The 24,477-nt window shown below is 43.1% G+C and overlaps 1 protein-coding gene across 1 annotated transcript in view; it reads right to left on the minus strand.

Moving 5' to 3' along the window:
- Nucleotides 1-4,110: 4,110 nt before the first annotated feature.
- The window catches only part of SIAH3 (siah E3 ubiquitin protein ligase family member 3), a 46,212-nt gene continuing 25,845 nt past the window's right edge, over nucleotides 4,111-24,477 (minus strand). Inside the window, exon 2 of the mRNA XM_082065992.1 lies at nucleotides 4,111-4,713. Within this exon, the coding sequence (XP_081922118.1) occupies nucleotides 4,120-4,713 (594 nt within the window). The 3' untranslated portion in view covers nucleotides 4,111-4,119. The remainder of the gene's footprint in view (nucleotides 4,714-24,477) is intronic.

Consider the following 24,477-nt stretch of genomic DNA (forward strand, 5'->3'; position numbering starts at 1 on the left):
AGCTGCAGCTCCTCCACGTGAGATGGTGTTTCTGATCCAAGTGGAGCAGAAGTGCACCTCCAAGTCTGTTTTGATGGACTCTTCTCCAATGAAAGTGTTTTTCAGGTGTTTTATGGGCTAGAGAAGCAGATAAATCACCTATACTAGAGTACTGTCAATTTGGTTTCATTCCTCTGATGTCCAAAAGAGAGAGCCATGCAGCAGTATCTGGCAATTTATTGTAAACCATTCATCTTGTTATAACCCTTTCATTCTCCATAATTTACCATCCCTCCTTTCTTCAGTAGGCCTCTATTCATAAAGGATGGTATGAAACAGAGGATGTAATATCAGAGTCCAGTGGGAAGAGGACTACTGCCCTACTTCTCAGCAAGCCCTCCAGCTGGCACTGGCACAGCGAGATCCTTTGTCATCTTCAAGATGATGAGACTCAGGATGCTTCAGCTGATTTATAAGGAGTCATGGATATATGATGTGAGCTTGATTCATAATGGGGTTGAGCTGAAAGCACTAATGCTGTTTTACTACAGATCTGACATTGACATTCGCACTGTGTCTGATGGATAGTGCACAAGAACCAAAGTAGGTTTTCTAGTGGGTCTGGTAGCTATTCATCTGGCTCAGCCTGATGAAATTACTGTTGCAATTTACTAATCTAGGCACAAGAAAATCCACCCAGGAACATATGTAAAAACTCTTAAAAAACCTCAAACACCATTTTGTCTATCTGAAAAAAAAAAAACCAACAAAACATTAAAAAAAACCCAAACCAAACCAAACCAAAACAAAAAAAAACCCACCCCAAACCTGCTTTCAGGTAGATAGGGAAACAGAATTTTGCAACATCCACATAACAATTTTTGCAACACCTCATTTTCTCATGTACCAAATGAAGGGTACTGCCTTACTTCAAAGAAGTGTAAGACTGTGTTGTTCACATTTTTGAAGGAATTTGGAGTGACTGGTATAAAACATTATAAAGATGTAAAATATTACAGTACAAAATGAATTCTAGGAGCCTCAATTTCAGCCCAGATTTAGGAAGTCAAGCTACAGCTGCCTTTCAACCATGAGTAGAGAGCTGTAAAAAATGCTATATTATGGACACTATCAGAGTGCATGTAAACTGAATTTCTTTGTTGATCCTACTTACCAATATTTTAGGATTTATGTCCCAACATGTAGACTATTTGTTTCACCTTTGCTTTATGGCAGTGAAGGTTTGCTCATCAGTTTTGTATTATGACAGAATTAGAATATCTTCCAGAGCAGAAAGTCCTTAAATATACCGTTAAAAATTTGAGTTTTATGTTGAGATACTTATGAAGGTTGGATTTAGGCAACTGTGTCTTCTTTCTCTCAAAAATGTGTCCTTCTTTTCGGTACTGGGGGTATTACTGGGCAGATTTTCATCAGTACTCCAATGTATCTGAATTTCTGAAATCCCTGCCAGAGCTGGGGTTTTGCAGCTGTGGAGAGAGCCAAGCAGGGAGCTTACTTGTTTGGCTGCAAGGAGCAGCAAGAACAATTTAAGCAACAGCACCCAAGAGGCAAAAAAAGGAAGAGGCAAGAAGCACCTTGGGCTGTGCAAGTCGAAAGGTGAGACCCAGGTTGAGAGCCTGAGAATGAGCTGAGAAGGGTGGCCACCAGATGAGGGGGAGGACTGGAAAGGAAATGGAAAAGCTGAACTTTTGATGTGGTCATGAGAAAACACTGGGAAAAGGACACATGGGATGTGAGGAGGTCCATGCCGGGGGGGGGGTCACATTGCCACCGTGTCTCATACTGCATTGAAACCAGAAAACCAGGATGTTGGCAAGGGATGGAGATGCCCATCCCAGAGAACTGCTGCAGTAACACTCATCCTACCAGAAAAACACTAGTCCTTTGGCGAGGGGTGTGCCCAAAAGTACCAACAGCTCATTCTTCATTTCAGTAGATAATTTAAGAATAAAAGGTGCCAACTAGCAAGAAGTAGATAGTCTGGAACAAGTGAATACCTGAGGAATATTACTTCCACAAGAACCGGTTGTGATCAGGCAACAAAAGCAGAGTTGTATTAGGTTTCTTACCACAGTGTACAAAGAATTCAGGAAGTTTAAGCTAGAGGAATTGCTTTTATTGAGGTTTTATTGTTTCTGCTTGGTTTTAATGCAGCAGTAGAATATTTGCCGGAGGAACTGGAGAAGCCAGTTGCAGTCCACAAAAATGCCAATGATTTATTCATAGCTATCATTTAGGGAAAGGGCAGCAGTTGCTGGTTCTGAATATTTAACATCGCAGGGAAAAAACAAACCACTCCAAAGCCTGTGTGCTCCAGTGAAGCACTGCAAAACAGCATGTCCCCTTGGCACCCCAAATTCAGAGGTGGGAGAGCTGTGAAGATGTGCCCCAGCATACTCTTACAGGGACTGAGGCTTCTTCTTCAGACCCCAGCTTGAGTGGTCATGAGCAGCCTGTTGAAGAGACCCTAGCTCCTCTCTGAGCAGTGACCTGCTACGAAAGCCAAAGGAAGGAGGCGAGGTGCATCTGCAACTCAGAAGACATTACCTGCGTAGCATTCATCTCAGGAAAATTGCAATTTGTTTTATTTCACGCGTCATTTATAATAATTCCCAGGAGAGCAGCAGGTGGGAGAGATTTGCATCAGCGTTTTTGCTTACTCAAAGCTCACTACAACGAGATGCCTTTTGAAACACTGAAGGACTGGTCTTAGCTTGCTTTCCTTTCTTCTTTGGTTTTTCAAGAGATTCAAGCAATGACCTTCAGTCGCTCTAGCTACTAAATGACTCAACCCGCCAGATGCTTCTCAAAAAAAGCATTCAAGAGCGTACAGGCCACAGCCACCCATGGGCAGAAGAGAAAACAGGAAAAGACAATTTCCCATGCTTCTCAAGTGTCACAGGCACTGTAGAGCCCCATAGTTCAACACATTACCTGCTGCAGTGGGATTTCCCTGCTGTTGTTGGCTATGGAGGAGACACGCCTGACTGCAGATGGGAACAAGTGTCAGGAAGTGGCCAGCACCTGCTTCTGACACTCCCCAAGGAGCCATCCAAAGGAGAAGCTCTTAGAGAAGCCTGTGTCTTCTTGTGGCTATTGCCATCTGTGAAACACCCTCAGCAGAAGAAAAGAACCATCACCACCCCCCACGTGTATGGAAGAAAAAAAATTAGGGTTATTTTTCAAGGTGAATATTTCAAATCTCATAGCCAGTTTGCAAGCAGATATTCTGGCTGCACTGTTTAAAATCAATATTCAGCAGCACACACTGTGGGTCTAAGGAGCACAGAATTCAATAGCAAGATCAGTACACAACTTAGGACGGCCCTGATACTTTATTTTCTGAAAATCTCTTTTTGAATGTTTAAGGAAATAACAGCTAAAAAGGTGAATGGCCCTGTGGCTGGCTGTGGTCATCTCTATCCTGGAGCCAGACCATCTAGCAAGCCTCTCACTGCCCATCATGACACAAGAGTGAGATTTCACCACCCACTCATTAGATGTCATCCCCGATTTAATGCAGGATGATTCTTCCCAGGCCCTGGCTCAGTAGAGGTGGTGACTTTTTCTTCTGAAGATTTCATTGTCTGGGTGGTGAAGGTTGCTTTCTCAGAAGCTGAAAGGAGCTCTGAAATTGCCAGCTTCCCAGGGCTTGCTTGTGACCACAGTGTAAGAGTTAAATCACTATTGGTAATATGGAAATCTGGGTGCTCTTGTCCATTAGTGGAATACTTTACCTTTTACTAGGCAGGGGACCTCCTTAATACCAGGCAATTAGGCAGGAAATGAAGGAAACACATTTGCATATAGCATGTTCAGACTAAAGGTTTCTATGAGTCACCCTGGGTACCCTTTCCAGGAGCAAGTGTTGCTTCCAGTGTTGCTGGAGGGCAGCAATAAATTGATTAGCCTCTTTAAAACTTCTCATAAAATTGTATTAACAAAACGGTAAATACATTACACAGAGACTGTAACCACAGGATGTTTACATAATGCCCACTGTGGACAAGTACTAAATACCATAAAAGACCTGAGACCCCCCCAAAAAGTCCGCAAGTTCTTGCTCTCACAAGGCAGCTAGAGCACCATTTTTCCCCCTCCTCTTCCGCTTCCCGCTCACATTTCAGCTTCAGTGTTGTGAACTTTGCTGGTGGTTATTGCAATTCCTATCGCTAGGCTTCCGTTGTCAGAAAAGAGCTGAGCCAAGGAAGTGTTCAGCACAAGGCAATCCCCATCTGAAATGACAGAGTCAACACGCTCCAGTACCGACCTGGGGGTTGCCTCCCATTTAAGGCGCCTCTGATTCCTGTTGAGCTCGAGCCGGTAGGTGAAATTGTCAGCTTGGGTCGGTGTGCCAATCAGCATCATCGTAGCGAAGAACTGGGGGTGGCCTTCATACTTCTCCTGCTTCCTGAGGACCAGCAAAAACTGGTGTCCAAGGCAAGAGTGCATGATGATCCAGTCTGTGGGTGCGGGCAGGTGCATGTCCGTGGCCAGGAAGACAATCTCTGCCCCCTGAAGGATATTGATGTGGTGGGTCTGCCTCAGGTGGGACACCACCACCTCCAAGTGCCCTTCCCATGGGCAGGAGAAGAGCGGGCACATGCAGGGAACCAGCTGAGGGTCGTGCACGGCTTCGTGATGATGACAGGGAGGGAGGACACCTTGCTCCGCAGATGTCTGCACAGATGCACAGCGGGTCGGTGCATACTATGAGAAGAGAGAAATTACATGTGATAGCAGGTGGGCCAGGAACTGGTGGAGATATGCAAGGTACAAACCCCATAGACACCAGCCACCTAATACCCCACCTAAAACAACACCAGTGAGAACACCAGGAACTCAGCAGTGTGGAAACCAAACTGAGATCAAGGGCAGTGCAGGCCTGCATCTGCACAGCAGAAGGTGCTGGCAGTTGCCTTGTTCTCCAGGAGGAGAGAAAAAGTATTTGAGCCATGATAGGTCACTTCAAATGAAAGTGATGTATGTGTTTAAAAGGAAATTTCATTACTTTTGGGGGAAAAATCTGATTAAAAAGAAAAAAAAAATCACAGAAAAGCAAGAACAGAATGGGGTATTTTATATATTTAAGGCTCTTGCAGCTCAGAAGAAGAAAATGAAATATGTATGGCTTTATTATTCTTTAATGAAACACACTGGTAAATACAGGCATTTCTCCTGAAACAATATGCTTCATAACACCCATAATTTGTGAAATACAAGTCAGGTTTTGTTGTATATTATGCCTTAATTTTTTTTTTTTTTTTTTTGGTCAGTGTATTTGTGCTTAATTGATACGCTTATCTCCATAAATCTTAAATGTCTCTCAAAGGTGGATGGGTGGCAAATTAAGGGCACTATTATACTAAAGCAAATTTGGATTAAGGTAAGACAGCTAGCTGAAAAGGCATCAGGTCTTGCAGAATAATTCCACATGAGGACTAGGAAGCGAAAGTGTCTAACCATGTCAAGTGGATGTTGTTGAGGAGAAATGAGAAAGTCTTATTTGACCAAAAGTGCATCCACATGTAATGCTATTTAGAAAGAGTAATGACTCTCCTTAATAACTCTGTAGGCAAACCGTAAGGCACAGGCATGCCGGTCATGATTCGCCCTACCCAATTTTAAACATTTACTTCAGCCATCGGAGACAAAAACCTCGTTCCCTTGGACTGCATCTGCAGTCAGTAGACGAAGGCAGTCCTTACCAGTGGTGGGTTCAGGTCTCAGCTGGACTAACTTACCTTCTAAAGGTGGCACCAGCTGCGGCCTGGGTGACTGAAGCTGAGATCCCATCTGTCTAGTTCTACCAAAATTTTAGATGCATAAATGTAGAAGGACATTGTCTCCCTCTGAACTCCTTTGGAGAAGCTTATAAGGAGTATAAGCATGAAGAGTACCTGTATATATACATGTCCATTTTGCTTTAATGTATGTTTTAGGAATATTCATGTAATCAGCTGGAAACAGCCCTATGTCTGCTTATTTTAACTTATGTATCCAAAATTACACAAAAAATAGTATGGTTCTAACTTCTAACAGTTCTCCTCCTCCATGCCACATCTAAGTCACAGCAGATACAGGCTTTATTCAGCTATTTTTGAGCAGAGATTTTTTTTAACCAGGGAGAAGCATAATCCCCTATAACAGGTGCCAGATATGTTGCAAATGATGCATTGTCTCATCTCTCCATGGATACCATGATGACTTTCATTACAGCCTTGCCATGAGAACAAGTGTTCGTATTTCAAGCAGTTTTTCACATCAGAACTTTCATTTTTGCTGTTCAAGATGTTTCGGAAGGCAACCTCTTGGGTCAACTGTCCCAACACTCGGATGACCTGGGCTTCCTTGCCAACCAGGATTACAAAGTCCTGTATATTCATTCTCATTTTGTCAGGGTTGTGATTGTTGCTACTGTGAAATTCATGGTTCTTTCCAAGGCACTGGGTGTCAAATTGAGCTGTTTCTTCTGTCTCTGATATCTGCTATGAAGAATAATTGACTATTTAAGCCCCATTATCGAACCTTGCAGCTTTTTCTTTGGAGAATTATTACTTTGATACCACTGTTCTACTTTTCCTCATATTTTATTTGTTTTGCTGTATAAAATTCAAGAATATAAACTTTCCAAGAAGATAATGAATTGAGGACAGATAAATGACTGTCATTGTCTGGGAAATAAAATAGGTCATTATAAACTAATCGAGATTTAGCTGCCTGCTTATCACAGTGGGATTGCTGGTTCACACTTAATTCTACATTAATTTTTGCATCCCATTAGAATGAAAGTTATGGTTAATTTAAACTCTTTTTGGTGAAGGAGGTTACTGCAATGGCAGATCATAAAAGCCTTTTAAAAAATCCCTGAAATGCTAATTGCCTCATAAAATGAATTCTAATCTCCCAATCTAATACAGTGGGTGTGAGCAATTACTTTCTCTCACCAAACTGTTAATGCAACATTAGTGATTATACTAATTAAAACTAATGAACTCATACTCACATGCTGATAAACCTCTCAACGACTCAACAAGTTCCAGCCTTCTATCAGTTTTATTTAACTCCTCTTTAGGAAGATGAATCTTAAATTAACCTCTTGAATAACATTCAAAATTAGGTTTTGAAATGTGAAGCTTTATAGACTGTGCATAATTCCTCTCCAAAGATTACCAGAGTCAGAAAAACCATTTCCACTGAGGATGTAATTGAATTTAAAAATGCATCCTCCTAATTTGATAAGCATGGAGAGCAATGGTAACTCATCCATCTAAACTGTATCCAAGGTAAGAAAATACAAGTATCTCCAAAAATCACTTGATGATAAGCACTTTTCTATGGCTCAGGAACTGTGAAAATAAGTTATGATGAATGATTTATTCAATGTGTCTTTTTTCATGCCTTAATTTGTGATTTTTGTGTCTATGTGTGCAAATAATTGAGAATTCCCTTTCACATCTTACATTTTCAAAACTTTTCTATTAATCACTTCAGCAAAGGATTTTTGGTTTGACTTTTTTCAGTTCGTTTTTTTTTTTGTAAATTCTGGAAATCTAGCACAAAGCACATGATCTATTTTTATTCTCTGACTAGGTGAGAACCATCTTCAAAATCTGGTTTCTGAATTATTCAACATTTCTGTTTCTGAATTCTAAATTTTGTAATATTCTGAAGGAAACATTTAAAAATTCCGTGTCTCTGAAAAACGTGTCACAGAAAACTATTATTTTACTTTTGCTTTTGAGGTATGAGTGTTACTTTTGGGGCATCTATTCCCTTGTTGGTCTTTCATATGGCTATGCATCAAACCTCTAAAATTAAAATGCAAAATGGGCCTAATATGGTCACCTTGAATGCATTTAAATTCTTAAATAAATATTTATGAACATTTTTCTATGTTTAATCTGCTCCAGTATTTACTTTCCATCATTTATTGCCTGATTACTTGATAAAATTAGGTTTATTGTTGTATCAGTCCAGTATTATTCTCAATTATATTTTAGCCTATTGGCCAATTTCAGTCAAATTTAACTGCATGATAGAAGCCTCAAAGGCTTTAATTTTCAACCAGTTTTGTGAGAAGAGGCAGCAGGGTAGAGAAGTATGATGCTTTTGCATCTTCAGGGAAGAACAGCTTGCCATGTGGGCAATATTACATTGTCAGATATGAGGGAATGTAAACAACAGCAGTTTGATCCCAAATGTATTATAGACACCAGAGAATCCACATGAGACAGCATCTTTATGAACAGGAGAAAAGGCTTCAGCCAGACTGCTCCTCATTAGACATGAGATAATCCCACCATGAGGCACTAAACCACAGGAAACCAGGCTCTGCCGCTCACAGAAAAATTTCTATTTAATAATGCAGCTTATTACGGTTCAATTCTCTTTCAGAACAAGTAATTTGGCAAAGAGCAATTTATAAACACACAGTGCTCTTCTTATGTAAAAAAACCCCAAAAGGTTATATTTGGACCTGCAACACAAGGATTCTGGGTCCTGTCCCAGCCTTTCTACAAAATTTCTGCTAAAAATGTGACAAACCGCTCTAGGTGTGACTCATCCGTTCTAACTTTGATGTCTGAGGAGTAGGTGGCTAACTCTGAAGAACATCAGGTCCTTTTACAGCTGATGCAGAGCCCCGGGGTGCAATTCACTTCATCCCAAGAGGTGCCAAAGGAACATTCTCCCAGACACTGCTCTCTACACACAGGCAGGACCAAACCCTTCCTCGGGGCAGACCCACAGAGGTTTTACTGGTTTCTAGACAAGGAGCAGAAGGGCACCCATATTTTGGTCAGAAGGGTGTTGTACCACTATAGGCTTCTTCTTCTGCACTGGGGACAATGCAGGCTGTACAGAGAGAAATGGACACTTGTTCACACATGGGTGTAAATCCGTGGCTCCGTATCACCATTACCTCCAGTCACCAGGGACTTGATTGAAAATTCAGGGGGAGATCAAAGAGTAGGTGCAAGAGGTAGAGATCTCCAAGAGCTTCAAGAGTTAGGGAAGACACAAACATAGCTCAGAGTCTGCAGCTACAAAGCTGAGGCACTCACCCAGGAGAGTGGGCTCCTCATGCTCTGGGGAACCTTTCTTGTTTTAACTAGTGAAGACTTTAGTTCAACTATGGCAAAAATAGTGGAAACAGAAGCAGCAACCCACACTTCAGCCCTGCTGGGTGAGCTCCCAGCCCTGTGTGGTGCAGGCACCAGCTACAAGTCCTTTTTCTCTGCACATTGGCACAACTTCAAACAGGAGAGCAAAGGTGGCTGCTGTCCTGAGCTGCCAAATGCCTTGCAATTAAAGTTGTGACTTGCAAATGGAGAATTTGCTCACTGCAAACCCCTCAGGATGCGGGAGGGTAGAATCCAGTCCTCCCACTCAAGGGAGACCACCCAGACTCTGTCGATCTGGAGTATGAGGGTGAGTAGCACCGCTGCATTGTAGAAGAATAAAAGCTGCTCAGGTCTTCGGAGTGAAGATTAAATGTCACTGTTCCGCACTTTCCAGTGCTCCCCAGTGTTATACTGTGAGCCTGGATGCTTCATTCATACTTTTCCTTACAGTAATGCACATAATGTGCAAAAAAACATCCTTTTACATGTCCACGAACAGTGCAGCATGTGCTGAGGAGAACATCCCAAGGAGTGAGGACAAGGACTCATTTGTTGTCCAGTCAATAAGGGTTTCTGACAGCAAAGCAGGTGCTGTGAATAATTATCCTTTTCCAGACACTTCACACCTGTGCAGATGCATTTTATCCAGTGATCACATACAACTTCGCAAACACTCATTAATTCACCCCTTGGCTGGGCTATCTGCTTGGTGAAGTCAATGGTGTAGTCCAACAGCAATCACAGTAGAGCTTCAAGGCAGGGTCACCCGTAAAATGGCAGAGATGAAAATAAAGCCATTGGACACCAGCCATACTGAACTAGCAGAAAGTGCTCCCTCTCTGCCCAGGTCCAGCTTTAGCACATGCTGAGACAGTGGGGGTTGGACTAGATGAGCTTTGAAGGTCCCTTCCAACCCAAACTATTCTGTGATTCTTACCTAATCCTCTTCCTGAGAGGGAACCCATATCTGCTCTTTCTATGGATCCGAACTCTTTCTTCCTGAGCTACAACTTTCTTGGCTGGATTACAGGAGATCTGGTAGGAGCCAAGCATGTTCATTGGTGGCTGTGACCTTCAGTGGGAGAGAGGGACTGAGAGGGGCTATGTTCACACCCCTGTTACAAACTCACCCCCTGTGCTAACGCTGCCTCCTCCCATGGCTGACCCCACTGCAAGATCCAGGTTCCTATTGTCTACAATTTTGTAAAACTTAGGCTGTTTGGCATAACACCTGATTCAGGCTGACTTTCAAAAATATACTAAGTTATATATGCACTTATGTAAACATACATAAACATATTTATATATAGACTCGTAACACAGGTCTGTTGCAAATATTTCTGAGAATAATGCAGTGGGGAAAAAACACATTGTTTTGTTCAGGCTAAACCATTCTGGTAGCTTTTTTATTTAAAAAATAGTGGGTGATGATGAGCTTATTTTTAATGTCATTGTGAAAACAGTCCCAAATTTGAGACTGCATTTTTTTTATTGTCTCTGAGAAGACTTCATCCTGTCGTGTATTTTTTCTTCCATGAGGTTCATTGTTGTGGCTGTCTCTGTGCATCACAGGCACCTGCTAGCTGATACCTATGATGCTGAGCTGAAGTACAACAGCAGTATTATTTCCTAGTTTAGGATCAAGGAATTTAGGCACAGAGAGATTAAAGATCCAAGTGTATTGACCATATTTCACACAGCCCCTAATTTTTCACTGTAGAATTGCCTCCTAGAGTATTTCATACTTTCAAAACCCAGCCTCCCTTAACTTCAGATGTAGCTACCAGTGATTAAACTATCTGCCAATCAAGTCTAAGACTTAAGGTTAAGCAACTTGGGAGCAGAGATCAACTCACAGGAAGCCATCCAATATCACACAGGGCTTTCCAGGCAGAGTCATGAGTGGAATCCAGCTGTCCAGTGCAATGTGGTTTTCCTCCCAGCTACAGGACCTCTTTGCTAACCTGCCATCACTTATCTCCTCTATCACCCTACGTGTGATAAGGGACAACAAAGGATGCAGTCGCCCTGGAGGTAGGTGAGCAACCTGGAAATGTGCCATGAGAACTTGGTGGATTTTTGTCTTTGACCTAAAGATTTCTGCAGGCTAGGAAGGGCCTGTGCCTGAAGCTTTGTGATGCTTTGGGTGAGAGCTCCATGACAACTTTCAGGGTTTCTGTTGGAACAAATCTGCGTTTTCTTCGCCAGTGCAATTTGCCATTTATTCAGTTTTCTTATTGTCTTCCTCCTCTTCCCTGGCTTCTCAGGCTCTGATTGCTTCTTCTCATCTTTATTGAAACTGCCTCCAACAATTTTCTAATTCTCAGCTTTTTTCTGCCTCATAAAAGATTTGCCACCCACTAACATCCACCTCCACAGTACTTACACCCACCACACAGGGACAGATGCTTAAAAGAACTATAAAGGTGACATGAAGAAACTAGTGAGTCTTTTAATCCTGGTCTTCACTTAATTTCTCTTCTGCTATTTTTTAGCATGCAAATGAGATTTTGTAAATCTCTCAGATGAAAGAAAAGAGACGGAAGGAAAAAAAGAAAACAAAACAAACAACCCTCAACCTATTTTTTCCAAGGCTGTACTTCCATATCTGAAATTAAGAAGTCCAAGCCACGGCTCATGTTGGGGATTTATTTAAAATTTTAATTACACAAAATCCTATTCATTATGAATGCATCTGTTGAATTTCTTAAGTACTGAATGTTAGTTGTAGCTTTGGCAGTGGAAGGATTTGCTTTCTCTCCTATGAAATGGCAGCGAGAGGAGAACTTCAAACTCATTTTGCTAATCTCATTCTGCAACATAATCAGGCATGACTTGGTGACATAGTGCACGGGAGGTGTTAATGGATGTCCTAATACTAATTACACACCTCTAAGTATGCAGAGAAAATGCTGCTTTAGTACGCATCCACACTGTAACACCACTCTTCTCTGCATCAGAGGACCCTAAATTTTAGATGAGGTCACATATTTTTAGAGGTATTTTGGAAAAAAAAAAAAAAAAAGCTTTTTTTGTGGTAGTTATAGATGTAGCAAAAATACATTACAACATTTTAAATGTATCCCAGATGGAAAAAAAGACATTATTCTCAAGTGAAAATCCCTTGCTTGCAGTTTTTCAGCATAAGCTGTCAGGCGGTCTTGAAGTGCAAGCAAAAAGTATAAAGATGCTTGACATTCTTCAATTTATTAAAAACAATGTAATTATAATGAAATATAAACATAGTCCATACTAAAGCACTTCAGTCTCATAGACGCTTTCTAAAAGACACTCAGTATACAGTGGGCAGGGTGAAGCAAGATCTCCTGCTTTAAAGTGAAGTTTGATAGAGCATTCCCAGCCCAGGTGGGAGGACATCAAGACTTCACACGTTTCAGGCTGAAGAGTGATGCGCTGCCTTGCTGAGCCTCAGCCAAAGCTGCACATGGGTCACAGACACCCAGAGAAATTATCCCAGTTTAGCTGCTGCTTTTGCTGGATCTCATCTAGGATCACTTTCTGTGCTTCCTTCGAGGAATAAAATATATTGAGTAGAAACAAGTAAAACAATGCACATGGGCAATTCCTGTGAAGCATCTGGCACAGTTGTTTGCTAGCCAGAATAAATGAAAAGCATGGGGATGAAATGAATGAAATGAAAGCATCTGGACCAGTGGAGGTCTGGCAGGCTGGTAAGTTGACATACATCACCTGCTCTGGGGTAATTGCCCTGTGCCTGCTCCAAGAGCTTAACAAAGGATGAACCTTAGATTTAAGATCTGTAACAACAGAAAGAAAAAGGCAACCCGGCTTTGGGTAAACACAGTATGAGACTACAAATATGGGAACAAATAGGACCAGACATGCTCATAATGCCCAGAGCATCCTTGCTCGGTGCAGGTTTATCCTCACCCACATTGCCTTTCTGCTCCGTGCTGCTTGGGTTTGGGACCCCCTGACAGAAACAGTGGCTTCCTGGAAATTTTGAAGGGATTTTAAAATGAAGGGGATTGCTAGAGGACAATAAACTGTTCCTGTTCCTCAGTGAAAAGCCCATGATGATGACCTTGCCAGTACCATTTAAGCCCTTTACAGAGGCACACAAGAAAGGAGCTAAACTGAGGCTACTTTGGTGGAGCAGGAGTTGGCATCCTTGCTGTGACCGTGGAGGGAATGGAGACAGGCTCTCTCTGTCATGAGGAGCTTCCCTGAAGTGTTGATGGCTACTGCAGATGGATCTAGGACCTGGATCCTGAGATACAGCTACCCTCAGCAACAGAGGTGGAAAAGGTGGGCGGCTGCAGGTCAGAAACATGGTCTTTCTCCTCTGCTGGTAGCTTAAAGATAATCTGACCGTTTACTTCTCTGATTCAGTTCTGGAAGACCCTGAACCTCCTCCTAGCAGACTGCTGAGCCTCACAGAAGGTCTGGAGTCATTACAGGTTTGGAAGAAGCCGGGCTGGAGAGTTGCCTTTGGGACCTACTTTTGTAACTTGAAATCATTTTGCTGCATTTTAGGACTGGGCACAATGCAGTGACAACAAACCATAGTCCAAAATATTAAATGTTGCATTGCAACTGCTGATGCACTGGGACGTGGAGGCATATATCCTCTTGTCTTTGGACTAGAAGAAGATTTTATATCTTGTTCTAAGCAAGGGTGATGCCTCTAAATGCCATTCTCTTTGGCCACACGGGGCAAGTGTCAGAAGCCAATGAACATGTTATCTGGTCCTGCTCCAGAAGGGCAGGGTTTAGTCATTTTTTTATCACCAGATCGCTCATGAGGCAATGTTGGTTGTGGCTCTGGCTGATATAGTTAATGACCTACATATGTAAAAAGAGGGAATCCAAAATGTAGAATTAACTGAAGATTCACTTCATCCTTTATTGACTTTGTATTTTGGATAAAGCCTGTTTAAAAAGTGCAAAACCATTACAGGCTTTAATTAAGAGCAAAATTATAAAGTAGTTCTAAGCTGCATCTGCTCGGTCTGATAGGGGAGGCAGAGTTCACAAGAACCCTATATCTGACCTGTTGATTTTGTGTTTTACATTCACACTGAGAAAGAAATTAATATGGAAAGGAATTAAAAAAAAAAAAAGAAGAAAAAATGATTGCCCACTGTGCTCATAAACTTACCAGTTTAGTCTGCTTCTAATAACTCATCATCCAATATTCATTTACAAGTTACTACAGTAACAGCATGTCTCCAAGAGAAGCAGATTTGCTGGTGTCATCTGAGATAATTAGACCAAATCCAACCCAAGACAATCAAAATGCTTCCCTTCCATCAAGCAACCTCCAGCTATAACAATTATATGACATTTAAATTCAGTAACTGCTCTTTCAGAAATGCACCCTGGCAGTGCCAAAGGATGGCACAAACATTCCTGGTCTACTGGAAGGAGAGAAGAGGTGAGGTGGTGATTGTTGAGCAAATCTGCAACCTCTCCTGGTGGAAACCATGTCTCTGATCCCATCCACACACACCTCCTGGCCAAAGATTTGCGCTGTGGTCTATGTCACATTGCTATTGAAACTGTCATAGGGTTAATGTGCAATTAAGCCTACGCCAGACAGGTCACAGTTGAGTTCACACCCTGGGCTGGGTCCACGTAGGTGGAGCAGGGAGGTACTACAGGGCATACAATGATGCTGACGTTGTCTTGTTGTCCTGTCCTATAGGCTGTGCCTGTGCCTACATCTCTGTAGCAGTCACTGAGCAACATATGAGTCATAAGAGACTCTTCGTTTTTGGTTAAGACTTTTGGTTAAGATCTTCTCCTGAGATCTGTGTCTGGGGGAATGCAAGAGTGTCTTAAAATGCACCTGTCTCCCTCCTGCTGAGGCACCACTGGTGCTGGTGGGCAACACATATCTCAAACCCATCCATAATGGCCTGGGGTGGTGGAGGTCATGCTCAGGTTTCAGGAACATATGGAAGAGAAGAGGGAAAAATAAATTGTGCCAGGTTCAGAGTAAGTGCCCTTTCCCCTACACGTCTCTGTACCTCCTCCACTGGTGACCTAGCACTGAGGTGTCAGCTTGCCTTAGCTCTGGGTGCTCACAACATGACCACAGTGTTGAATGAAGAAATTCTCCCTGTTACAAGGTAACATAAAATTCATCATTATTCCACTGTCAGCTGAAAGTGTGGCTGGAGTTTGTGCTGTCAATCTTAAGAAAGGGAAAAATTGACAAACAATCCAGAAAGCCAATGTTAACCATTATCTTTGGGCATGAAAAACAAGTTGCAGGTTCAGTGAGTTTTTTTTCTTTTGTGTAATGTATGCTTCTGCTTCATTGATATATTCTTTGCAGTAAGGAAAGGGACATTTCTGTGGGTACATTTGGCTTGTGTCACAAATGCTGCTGCTTTTAATTTTGTGCAAATCATAGCCTGTTCTTTCTTCTTCCTCCCCCTCAAATTCTCAAAGAATAGTTCTTCTAGAAGTTTTCTTCACATGGGGAGGATACAAGTGGAAAGAGAGAACAGAAAGGGAGGTTCAACTTAGCCAGAGAAGACAATGTTCCACGTACAGCAAGAAAATTACCTCTATTAATAGAATGAAATTTTAAATGGTTTTGTTGAAAAAAAAAAAAAGCTAACAAGAAATCTCTAAGCTAACATTCATGCTTGTGGAAAGGTACTGTATTGACAGCCCTCAAGTTTGCAGTGCTCTGCCTGCAGAAGGAGCAGAGCACAGAATACAACAACATTATTTTTTCCCCCAGCCTGCCTTGTCAAAATGCCTCAGATCTGAGACAAAGAAGAGGAGGAGAGGTCAAGACAATCTCAGTGCTGCCCCTCCTGCAGCACTGCCCTTGTGGGGAGGAAATCCCCTGGTATGATCTGACGTGCTGGCACCTCCACTCTGACCTCGTGTGCTACCAGCAAAGGAGGTTCATAGAATAACAGAATGACAGAATGGCTGGGTTAGATGGGACCTTTAAAGACAATCTAGTCCAACCCCTTCCTAGGGTGGGGGCATCTGTCACTAGATCAGGTTGCCCAAAGCCCCATCCAACCTGACCTCGAACACTTCTAATGATGAGGCATTCACGACTTCTCTGTGCAACCTGTGCCAGTGTCTCATCATCCTCACCATAAAACATTTCTTCCCTATGTCCAGTCTAAACCCACCCTCTTTCAGTTCAAATCCATTGCCCCTTTTCCTGTCACTACAAGCCCTAGTAAAAAATCGCACTCCATCCTTCTTGTAATCCCTCTTTATAGAGGGTGTTTCAAAAAGATGGACCCAATTTCAAAGATATAGTGATTTCAAATTGTGTCCATCTTTTTGAAACACCATGTATATTGGAAGGCCACAGTAAGGTCTCCCTGGAACCTTCTCTCTTCCAAGCTGAATAACACCAACTCTCTCAGCTTTTTTTCACAGCAGAGCTGTTCCGCAGCTCTAATCATTTTCATGTGCCATCTCTGGACCCAGTCCAACAGGTCCATGTCTGGTTTGTGCTGGGCACCCCAGAGCTGGATGCAGGACTCCAGGTGGAGTCTCACCAGAGTGGAGTAGAGGGTCAGAATCACCTGCCTCGACCTGCTGGCCATTCTTCTCTTGATACAGCACAGGATATGATTTGCCTTCTAGGCTCATGTCCAATTTTTCATCTACCAGGATCCCCAAGTCCTTTTCATTTGGGCTGCTCTCAAACCCTTCATCTCTTAGTCTGTATTGATACTGAGGTTGCCCTGACCCAGGTGCAGGACATTGAACTTCATAAGGTTAATATTGGCTCACTTCTCAAGCCTGCCAAGGTCCATATGGATGGTTTCCTTTCCCTCTAGTGAAGCAACTGCACTGCTCAGCTTAGTATCATCCACAAACTTTCTGCGAGTGCACTCAATCCCACTATCTATGTCATTGGTTAAGATATTAAACAGTATTTATCCCAGTATGGATCATTGGGGGACACCACTGGATACTGGTCTTCACTTGGATATTGAGCCATTGACTGTAACTCTTTGGACACTGCCATCTAGTCAACTCCTTATCCATCTAGCAGTCCTTCCATCAAACCCATCTTGCTCCGCTATAAAGGTAAGGGTGTTGAGGGGGACTGTATCAAAGGCCTTACATAAGTCCAGGTAGATGAAATCCATAGCTCTTCCCTTGTCCACTGGTGCAGAAGGCCACTAAATTAGTGAGGCATGATTTGTCCTCAGTGAAGCCATGTTGGCTGTCTCAAATAACATTGCTGTCTTCCATATGTTTCATCATCTTCCAGGATGATCTGCTCCATAGTATTACCAGGCACTGAGGTGAGACTGACTGGCTGGATGTCACCAGGGGTTGACAATGTTGTTCATGGGGAAACCATGAAAAATCCAGAAGCTAGAGACTCATCACCCAGCAGAACCACAGCTCCTGGAGTCTCGTTATTTTTAAAGTCAGGAAGGGTCTTGCTGGAAATCCGTTGGCATAGGTTGTGCAATCTCTTTATACTGGCTCTAGTCTCACTGGCTCTCCATCCTAAAATTTCCTATTTCAGTGCAAGTGTAACATTGGAGAAAGGGGGCAGAGGTGCCATATTCGTATTTCTTATTCAAAGCCATTCTTGCACTTTAATGTCCCTCCTCACACCTTCACTTGTCTTGTAGGAAGGTTTTATGTTTTAACTTCAGCCAGGTTCTCCCCATGCAGGCAGCTTAATGCATGCTCTTATAAACTTGTCTGGCTGTATAACACTCCATACCTTGCACATCATAAAAATGAATAATTGTGCAACTATTCTGATACACTCATGGATTTTGAGGATTTGAGAGTGTTGTGGGGGTTTGTGTCTTTTTTTTTTTTTTTTTTTTTTAATTTTCAGCTTTCTATAGAGAGCTTTTTATAGAGCTTTCTGTATGACATGTTATTGAACAAGATGGCAGACCAGTCATTTCATCACATCAAAGACATCTTAGCTTTTCCCAGGACAAACCTCTCTCCTTCTACCCAAAGGGCTGCCAGGGCTGGAGGCAGCAAGTGTGGTGGCTCATAGGTGGGACACTGAGGAAAGGTCTGCTCCCCATGTCTCACAATGAAGCATTTTCTACCTCCTTTCCAGGCCAGTGTGCGTGTGTCCAAGAGAGGGCACAGCTCCACCACCACCCAGGGCTCAAACCACCCAGCTCCTGGCTGCAGTCTGGGCTCCTTGTCAGGATGTCACCTTGGGGTGAACAGCATGGCTTTGCTGCCAGGAACTGCCTGCCCTTGGGACAACCTGAGTTCAGTTGGGATGGGCATTACATTCACTTCTGGTTTTGTAGAGGGCTAGGAGAGCTCTGGGCAGACCTCTGACACCGGGCTTAACATGGCTCTGTGGTGTTTTGTGCAGCCTGTCAGGCCAAAGGCACGAATCCCATGCATAGTTACTGCAAGAGGGACACCCCCACTCCCAGGAGAAGCCACCCAAGTGTTTCTGAGACTTCATATGCAGCGACTTGCTCAGTGAAGGCCATTAAGCACCTTCATGCCCCTATCAATGTAGCTTCCATCTGTCTTTAAAACCCTTCATTTCCACCTTCTTTCCACCCTATGAGCATGCAGTGATGGCTCACCCTGCAATTTCCAAACCCACAGAGAGTCCATGCTAACTCAAATCTGAGCTATTCACCTGAAGCTCCCTTAATAATGGAGATAAGATGTACCTCCACAGAGCAATTCATCATCCCTATCTTGTACATCCCTGTCTTCAGGGAAAGATGAAATTACTGTGCAGCACCCACAGGAGATGTTCACTTCTCTTCTGTGGTTAGAAGTGGAGCTGGGGTGAGTAGCCCAGAATTGGACATCAAACTTGAAAATTTTCATCACGTTCAGTGCAGCGGGAGAGTCACGACTCGGAGTAGGAAAAGGTGTCAGAAGACAGCCGCTGTGACTGTTTAATGGGTGATTATGAGCTGCCTATTTGCTTAATGCAGAAAATCCCTTGAGCTGACACATTTTCTTCCCAGCTAAGAGCTGGTCATCCTAATTTTCAGGCCTCTAGATTTAGCAGTGAAATAAAACTAATTTACAGCTCTTGCCATTAGGAGGACAAATTTTCATCTCATCCTTTGGGTGAGAGGCACTATAACAAATGAATGATTACTGACCCCTGATACCTATTAGAGATTGCAGTTGGGTCATCCCATTTGTTGTTTTAACACAAGAAATTAAGAGCCCTAGCAGGGCTATCACAAAAATTGAACTGACAATGAGATGAACACTGCCTTTACCAGAGGCTTTCTCTAGAATCACATGTGGGAAAAGCTCAGTGATGAGAAGACCTTGAACTGTGGGCTTGAATTGTGGAGCCCAGCATGACTTTCCACTTGCACTGGCTTCCTGCCACTGCTACCTGGAAGTGTAATCCAGCTGCTGCATGTTTGACTTCATTACTATGTACTTTCTTGGCCCTTTCCCCTCCAGCACTGCTTGCAGCTAAACTGCCCACCAAAGAGGTTTTGAATCCAAAGGGGGTGAGTGAACAGGACAGTTTTCTCCCAACAGCAGCTGCTGAAGCAGACTCCCATGCACTTAACCTGATGCTGATTGAAGACTGGTCCCTGCTGCCAAGTAACAAAGCTGCTCTCCTTCAAAAGCATCCTCAGTGCTAGGAAACAAGTAGCTTTCAAGTTTTAAGGGAAATACTGAAGAACATCATGGATAACCTAACTCTGAGCTGTGTGAAGGCACAATGAGACCCTGGCAGTCAACAGAGTCTCAAGCAATACTTAATTGGCTTCTGCTCAGACCCTCCTGCCCTTAGAGTGAGGGGGCTGCACATCACGCACATGTAGCTCAGCACCACAGAACCTGTACTGGTCTGAGATTGTGCTCCAGGTGCACCCTGGACCCTCAGATCTGACAGTCATCTCTGATCTAGCAGCATTGCTCTTCCCTGTAACCTACACTGACACACCAGGCATTTTCCATCATGTGACACAGTGCCCTGGCATTGTCTCATGTATTGAAGAAAAGAAAATTGTAAGAATTGACTGCCACTTAACCACTAACTAGTCATTAGTTGACTAGTTGTTCCTTTTTCCGATCCAACATAAAATGGAAGACTGTCCCACAGTCTTTAGTTCATAGAGGTTTGTTTAGTGCACCCAGAGGCACAGAAAATACTCAGAGCAGTATCCTACCCTTACCTTTGTGGAGCTGGGTTATATCTTTCCTCTCCACACTGGGGTTTCAACTTAGCTCTGTATGAAAGGAGATCAGAGCTATAACTCTCTCTTCTACAGCAGAGCTGAGCCTCTCTGCAAGGTTGTGTTGTGAAGCTATGTGGCAAGACCTGCTTCTGATTTAGACCACAGTGCAGAAGTTAAATGATCAATGAAGGATTTAATATCTTCTCTGTTTTCCTTCATCCACAGCCACTTAGGACATTGCACTCCAGCACAGAACAGAGCTGTACAGACACAGCTCTTCCACCACTGCAAACCAGAGCAGAACCAGTATTCACCAGCTCAGGATGCGGATCATTAACCTCATCCCTGCTTGGGGTCTTGTCAGCACTGATGAGAGCATCTACCTTCAGGGCAGGTAGTGGAGAAACTGTTCCCACAGAAAGTTCTGATGGTGGAAAACCTCCAATTCCCTTTCCATTGCTGCAGTCCCAACCCATTCATCACAAATGCTCTTTCCCCAGAACTGGTGGACCTGAGGCTGCGAGGTCAGCATTGCAAAGCTGGACCTGCAAGTCACATCTCCATTTTGCTTCCCATATGAGCTTTCTCCTCGTGTTACTCCTGCTGCCTGTTTTACATGAAGATCAACTTTAACTTTTGGCCTTGCTCCAGCATGATTCACTAAAATTATATTAAGTATTGAATGGTAACAGATATATTACAGAGGCAATGCTATTTGGGATACATTAAGTAAAGGGAAAGGTAGGCCATGCTGCTTTCTTCTCTTCAGTCTGTTACTGTTTATCAGAACGGAAATTAGTAGCAGCAGAGACATACAGGATCTGAATCAGCCACAACTTAAACTGGTCAGAGACCATCCAAATGAATCAGTTAGGGAGAAGACTTGCTGTTGTGTTAAATAGTTATGGGCCTGGTTACACAGTAGTCACATGAATGATCTTGTGAAATCAGAATGGTTCAAGGAAAAAAACCTTGTGATTCGAGAACCTTGATATTATGTTAATCTGCCATACTGCTCCTCATTTAATTTTTACTTAATATTGCTCAATATTTTATTTCCTTCTGTACTTAGAAAGGTGTCAAACATTGGTGATAGTGATGACTGAATAGTATTTTTCAAGCCATGCAACCTGGGCAGTGAATTATGAGGAAGAATAAGAGAACAGGGAAGGAGAAAAACAGTCACAGCTCCAGGTGACACTGGCAGAAGATGAGAGGAAAGTGAATGTTTCAGGATAAGAAACTGAGGTAAAAAGAGTTTTATACAGCAGATTTACACTAATATGTGGAACAAGGTAAACTATGACTTTTTTAACAGTCAGATGTAAAGATGAGCATCAGTGACATCAGCATCAACCTGAACTGACTTGCCCTTTATCTGGAGTTCCTTGCTATTGGTCTTACACAGGTGACTGTAGTTAAAGGAATGCAGGATGAAAAATTAGAGAAGACTGTATGTGAAATAACATTGGGATTAAGTTAAACAATCTGAAGCTGTAGAGTGGCAGAGTTATAGCTAAACTTTCTTCCCAGTTCAGTCTGTCATTGTCCTGATTCTGGCATCACTCAGCTATTTCTCTCTCCACTGCGTGAAAGGGGAGTTGAGAGTGAATAAGCCAAGCTCAGGTGCAGTCATCTAGTTTTCAGTTTCTGCACTCAGCTGAGACAAATCCCACCCTGTTACTGCCTTGGCTCCTGAGATTCCTGGTCGCTCTCAACCCTTTGATTCTGTCTCTTCCTGGACCTGCACTGACTTGTCCCCATGTTGCCTCAAATATGTTCCTCTTATTGTACCCATGTCTATGGCCTGCAGCCTTTAAAGGAGAATGATGCACCGGTCTTATGTGCAAGGCCTAAACTGCCAAATGAAGGAGGTCTATGGACAGATCTCTGGTCTCAAGCTCAGGTGACACAAGCTAGCTTAGAGACCAACCTTCACTGAAGGAAGATGGGGCAGCCTGAACTCATGTCAAGGAACAAGTGGTGCAGATGGTCAAGGTCCCGACCTCAAACCCAGACCTCATCACTAATTTATCAGCCTTTATACAGGTCAATAAAACAGGCCAGGAGCCATTCCCTGGCCCTGACACAAGTGGCATAGCTTGTGTCCATGTGATTCAACTTGCCTCTCACACAGGATGGCTTCTGCGTTTTGTCTGGTGGGAACAAGCCCTGATCTCTATGAACCCATCAAGAAGAGCACTTGCTGGCACAGGACAAACCCGGGGGGAGTACTGGCCATCACATAACGTGGATGATTGCAAGTTGGTGCTGTGGTCTTGGTCTCCTGGGGCTTGGTGGATACAGCCATACCAAAATTCCCCACACCCAGAGGTGGCTCAGCTTGCGCAGGCAAGAGGCAGAAATTCACATGAGGGGAGTTCATCTGTCACTTCCCACGCCCTTGAAGGTTAATGGTTGCATGGAGACTGTCAGCCTTCAAGAACATCTTTTGGCACCTTTCCTAAGCACTCGGTCATTTGGAAGGGAAAATAATAAGTGCTTTCCTGTGGAAGGCTTTTTCTTTTGACATCTTATGTCAAGTTGCAGTTACATGTCAACTACGTGTTTGTTTTCATAAGGCACTATGTAAAAAAACATCTCATCCTTCAAGTGTACATTGTGTCAGCAGTTCTTTTGGACCGATTTCAACTCCTCAGCCGTACCGCAGTTCCTCTGCAGCTAGAAGAGGGCATTCAGGCTTTACCTTCCCTGTCAGCCGAAGAGTCACACCACTCTGAAAACTGCCCTTGAAATCAATGTGGTTGCTATATGAGAAATACTTAGCACATAAATCGTAGGACACGGAGGCGGTGCATGTTACAAGGCATGATAAGTGTACAATGAGCCTGCTGTACAAGCTCATTTCAAAATCTAACACAAGACTCCCCGCTCTCTTGCTTGCTTGGTTCAGAGCTTTAAGGGAGGTTGTGCTTGAGAGGGTACATAGAATGGCTAACCCCATCCAAACTCCAGTCAGACAGAAATGTGGCTGAGCTTTCTCACACATTATATATTTTTTTTTTTTTTATGCTGATATGCCCACAATACAGGTTTGATGGTAAAATGAGCTTTCCCACCTATTTTTTGCACTTTCACCCAAATCTGAGGATGTTATTGGGTGGGCAGTGGTTAAAGAATAATAAAACAGGAATGGAAGTGGCATACTCACCTATCAGTAGTTGCCTCCACAGGGCTTGGTAGTGTGCACACTGATAAATAATTATAAATGGGCACCTTCTCCTGGAACAGTGAAACAACAAGGGAGAATGGGAACAATCTGTGCAAGTTTTCATGTGTCTGGACATTTGAAAGCCAAGGAGAACACCGTAAGGATGTATTCAGGAGATGCTTTTGTTTCCAAGCCCACCAAGGAGAGTTAAATCTATGCATGTAACTATTAAAGGCATATCTTCCGTGTTCACAAACCTGAGCCTATAAAAAGACAAGCTCGTTTACCAGGGAAAGTCTTTCTCTGTGAAAAACCTAAAGGCTCTTTAGACGTGCCAAATTGATTTCTTTGTCTTCAAGCACGAATATCAATTAAGCTGAGGTTATGTCCTAGCTTAAAAGCAGGGTGAGATTTATGTGAACAATCAGTTTCAGTTACAGGGAATTAATCCTAAGTGCATAGTACGGGCCTAGGAGCGCATTACTTTCCTTTTGTATCATTTGTTTCCTGATACTGGCACTCTGGAGCAAGGGTATCTGAAGTAAATTTGGCTTCTCATTATACATCCAGATCCCATCAGCACAAGTACAGACACCTGGTGAAGGGTCACATTCAGTTGAACATGCTCAGCTGTGTGCAGGTGACATCATGTATCAGTGGAGGCACCTCAAGGCTTTGTAGACATTACTGGTAGAGGAGCCGTGGCTCCAGGGAGAAATACAGATGCTGAGTGGCCAAAACAGGTCTCACTTGTGCTGGAGCAGTGCATTTCTCACTTGACTGCTTTACTGTACTGCCACCCTCATTATTCCTGCAATTATTATTTCTCTAGCACTGAGCATAACAAGTACCTTGAAAAAGGACTGTACGGGAAGGGTGAACTGCTATAAATCCAAATTCTTAGCTGAACAAAGCCAGCACAGCTCCACTTCAGCCATTGCACCTCCACTATGAATCTGTGCTGCTAGGAGCAGGGAGACATGGGGACAGCAGAGGCTCTCACAGTTTGTGTGCTGACGTGAGAAAA

This window comes from Streptopelia decaocto, assembly GCF_964273445.1.
Source record: "Streptopelia decaocto genome assembly, chromosome: 1".
Lineage (NCBI taxonomy): Eukaryota > Metazoa > Chordata > Aves > Columbiformes > Columbidae > Streptopelia > Streptopelia decaocto.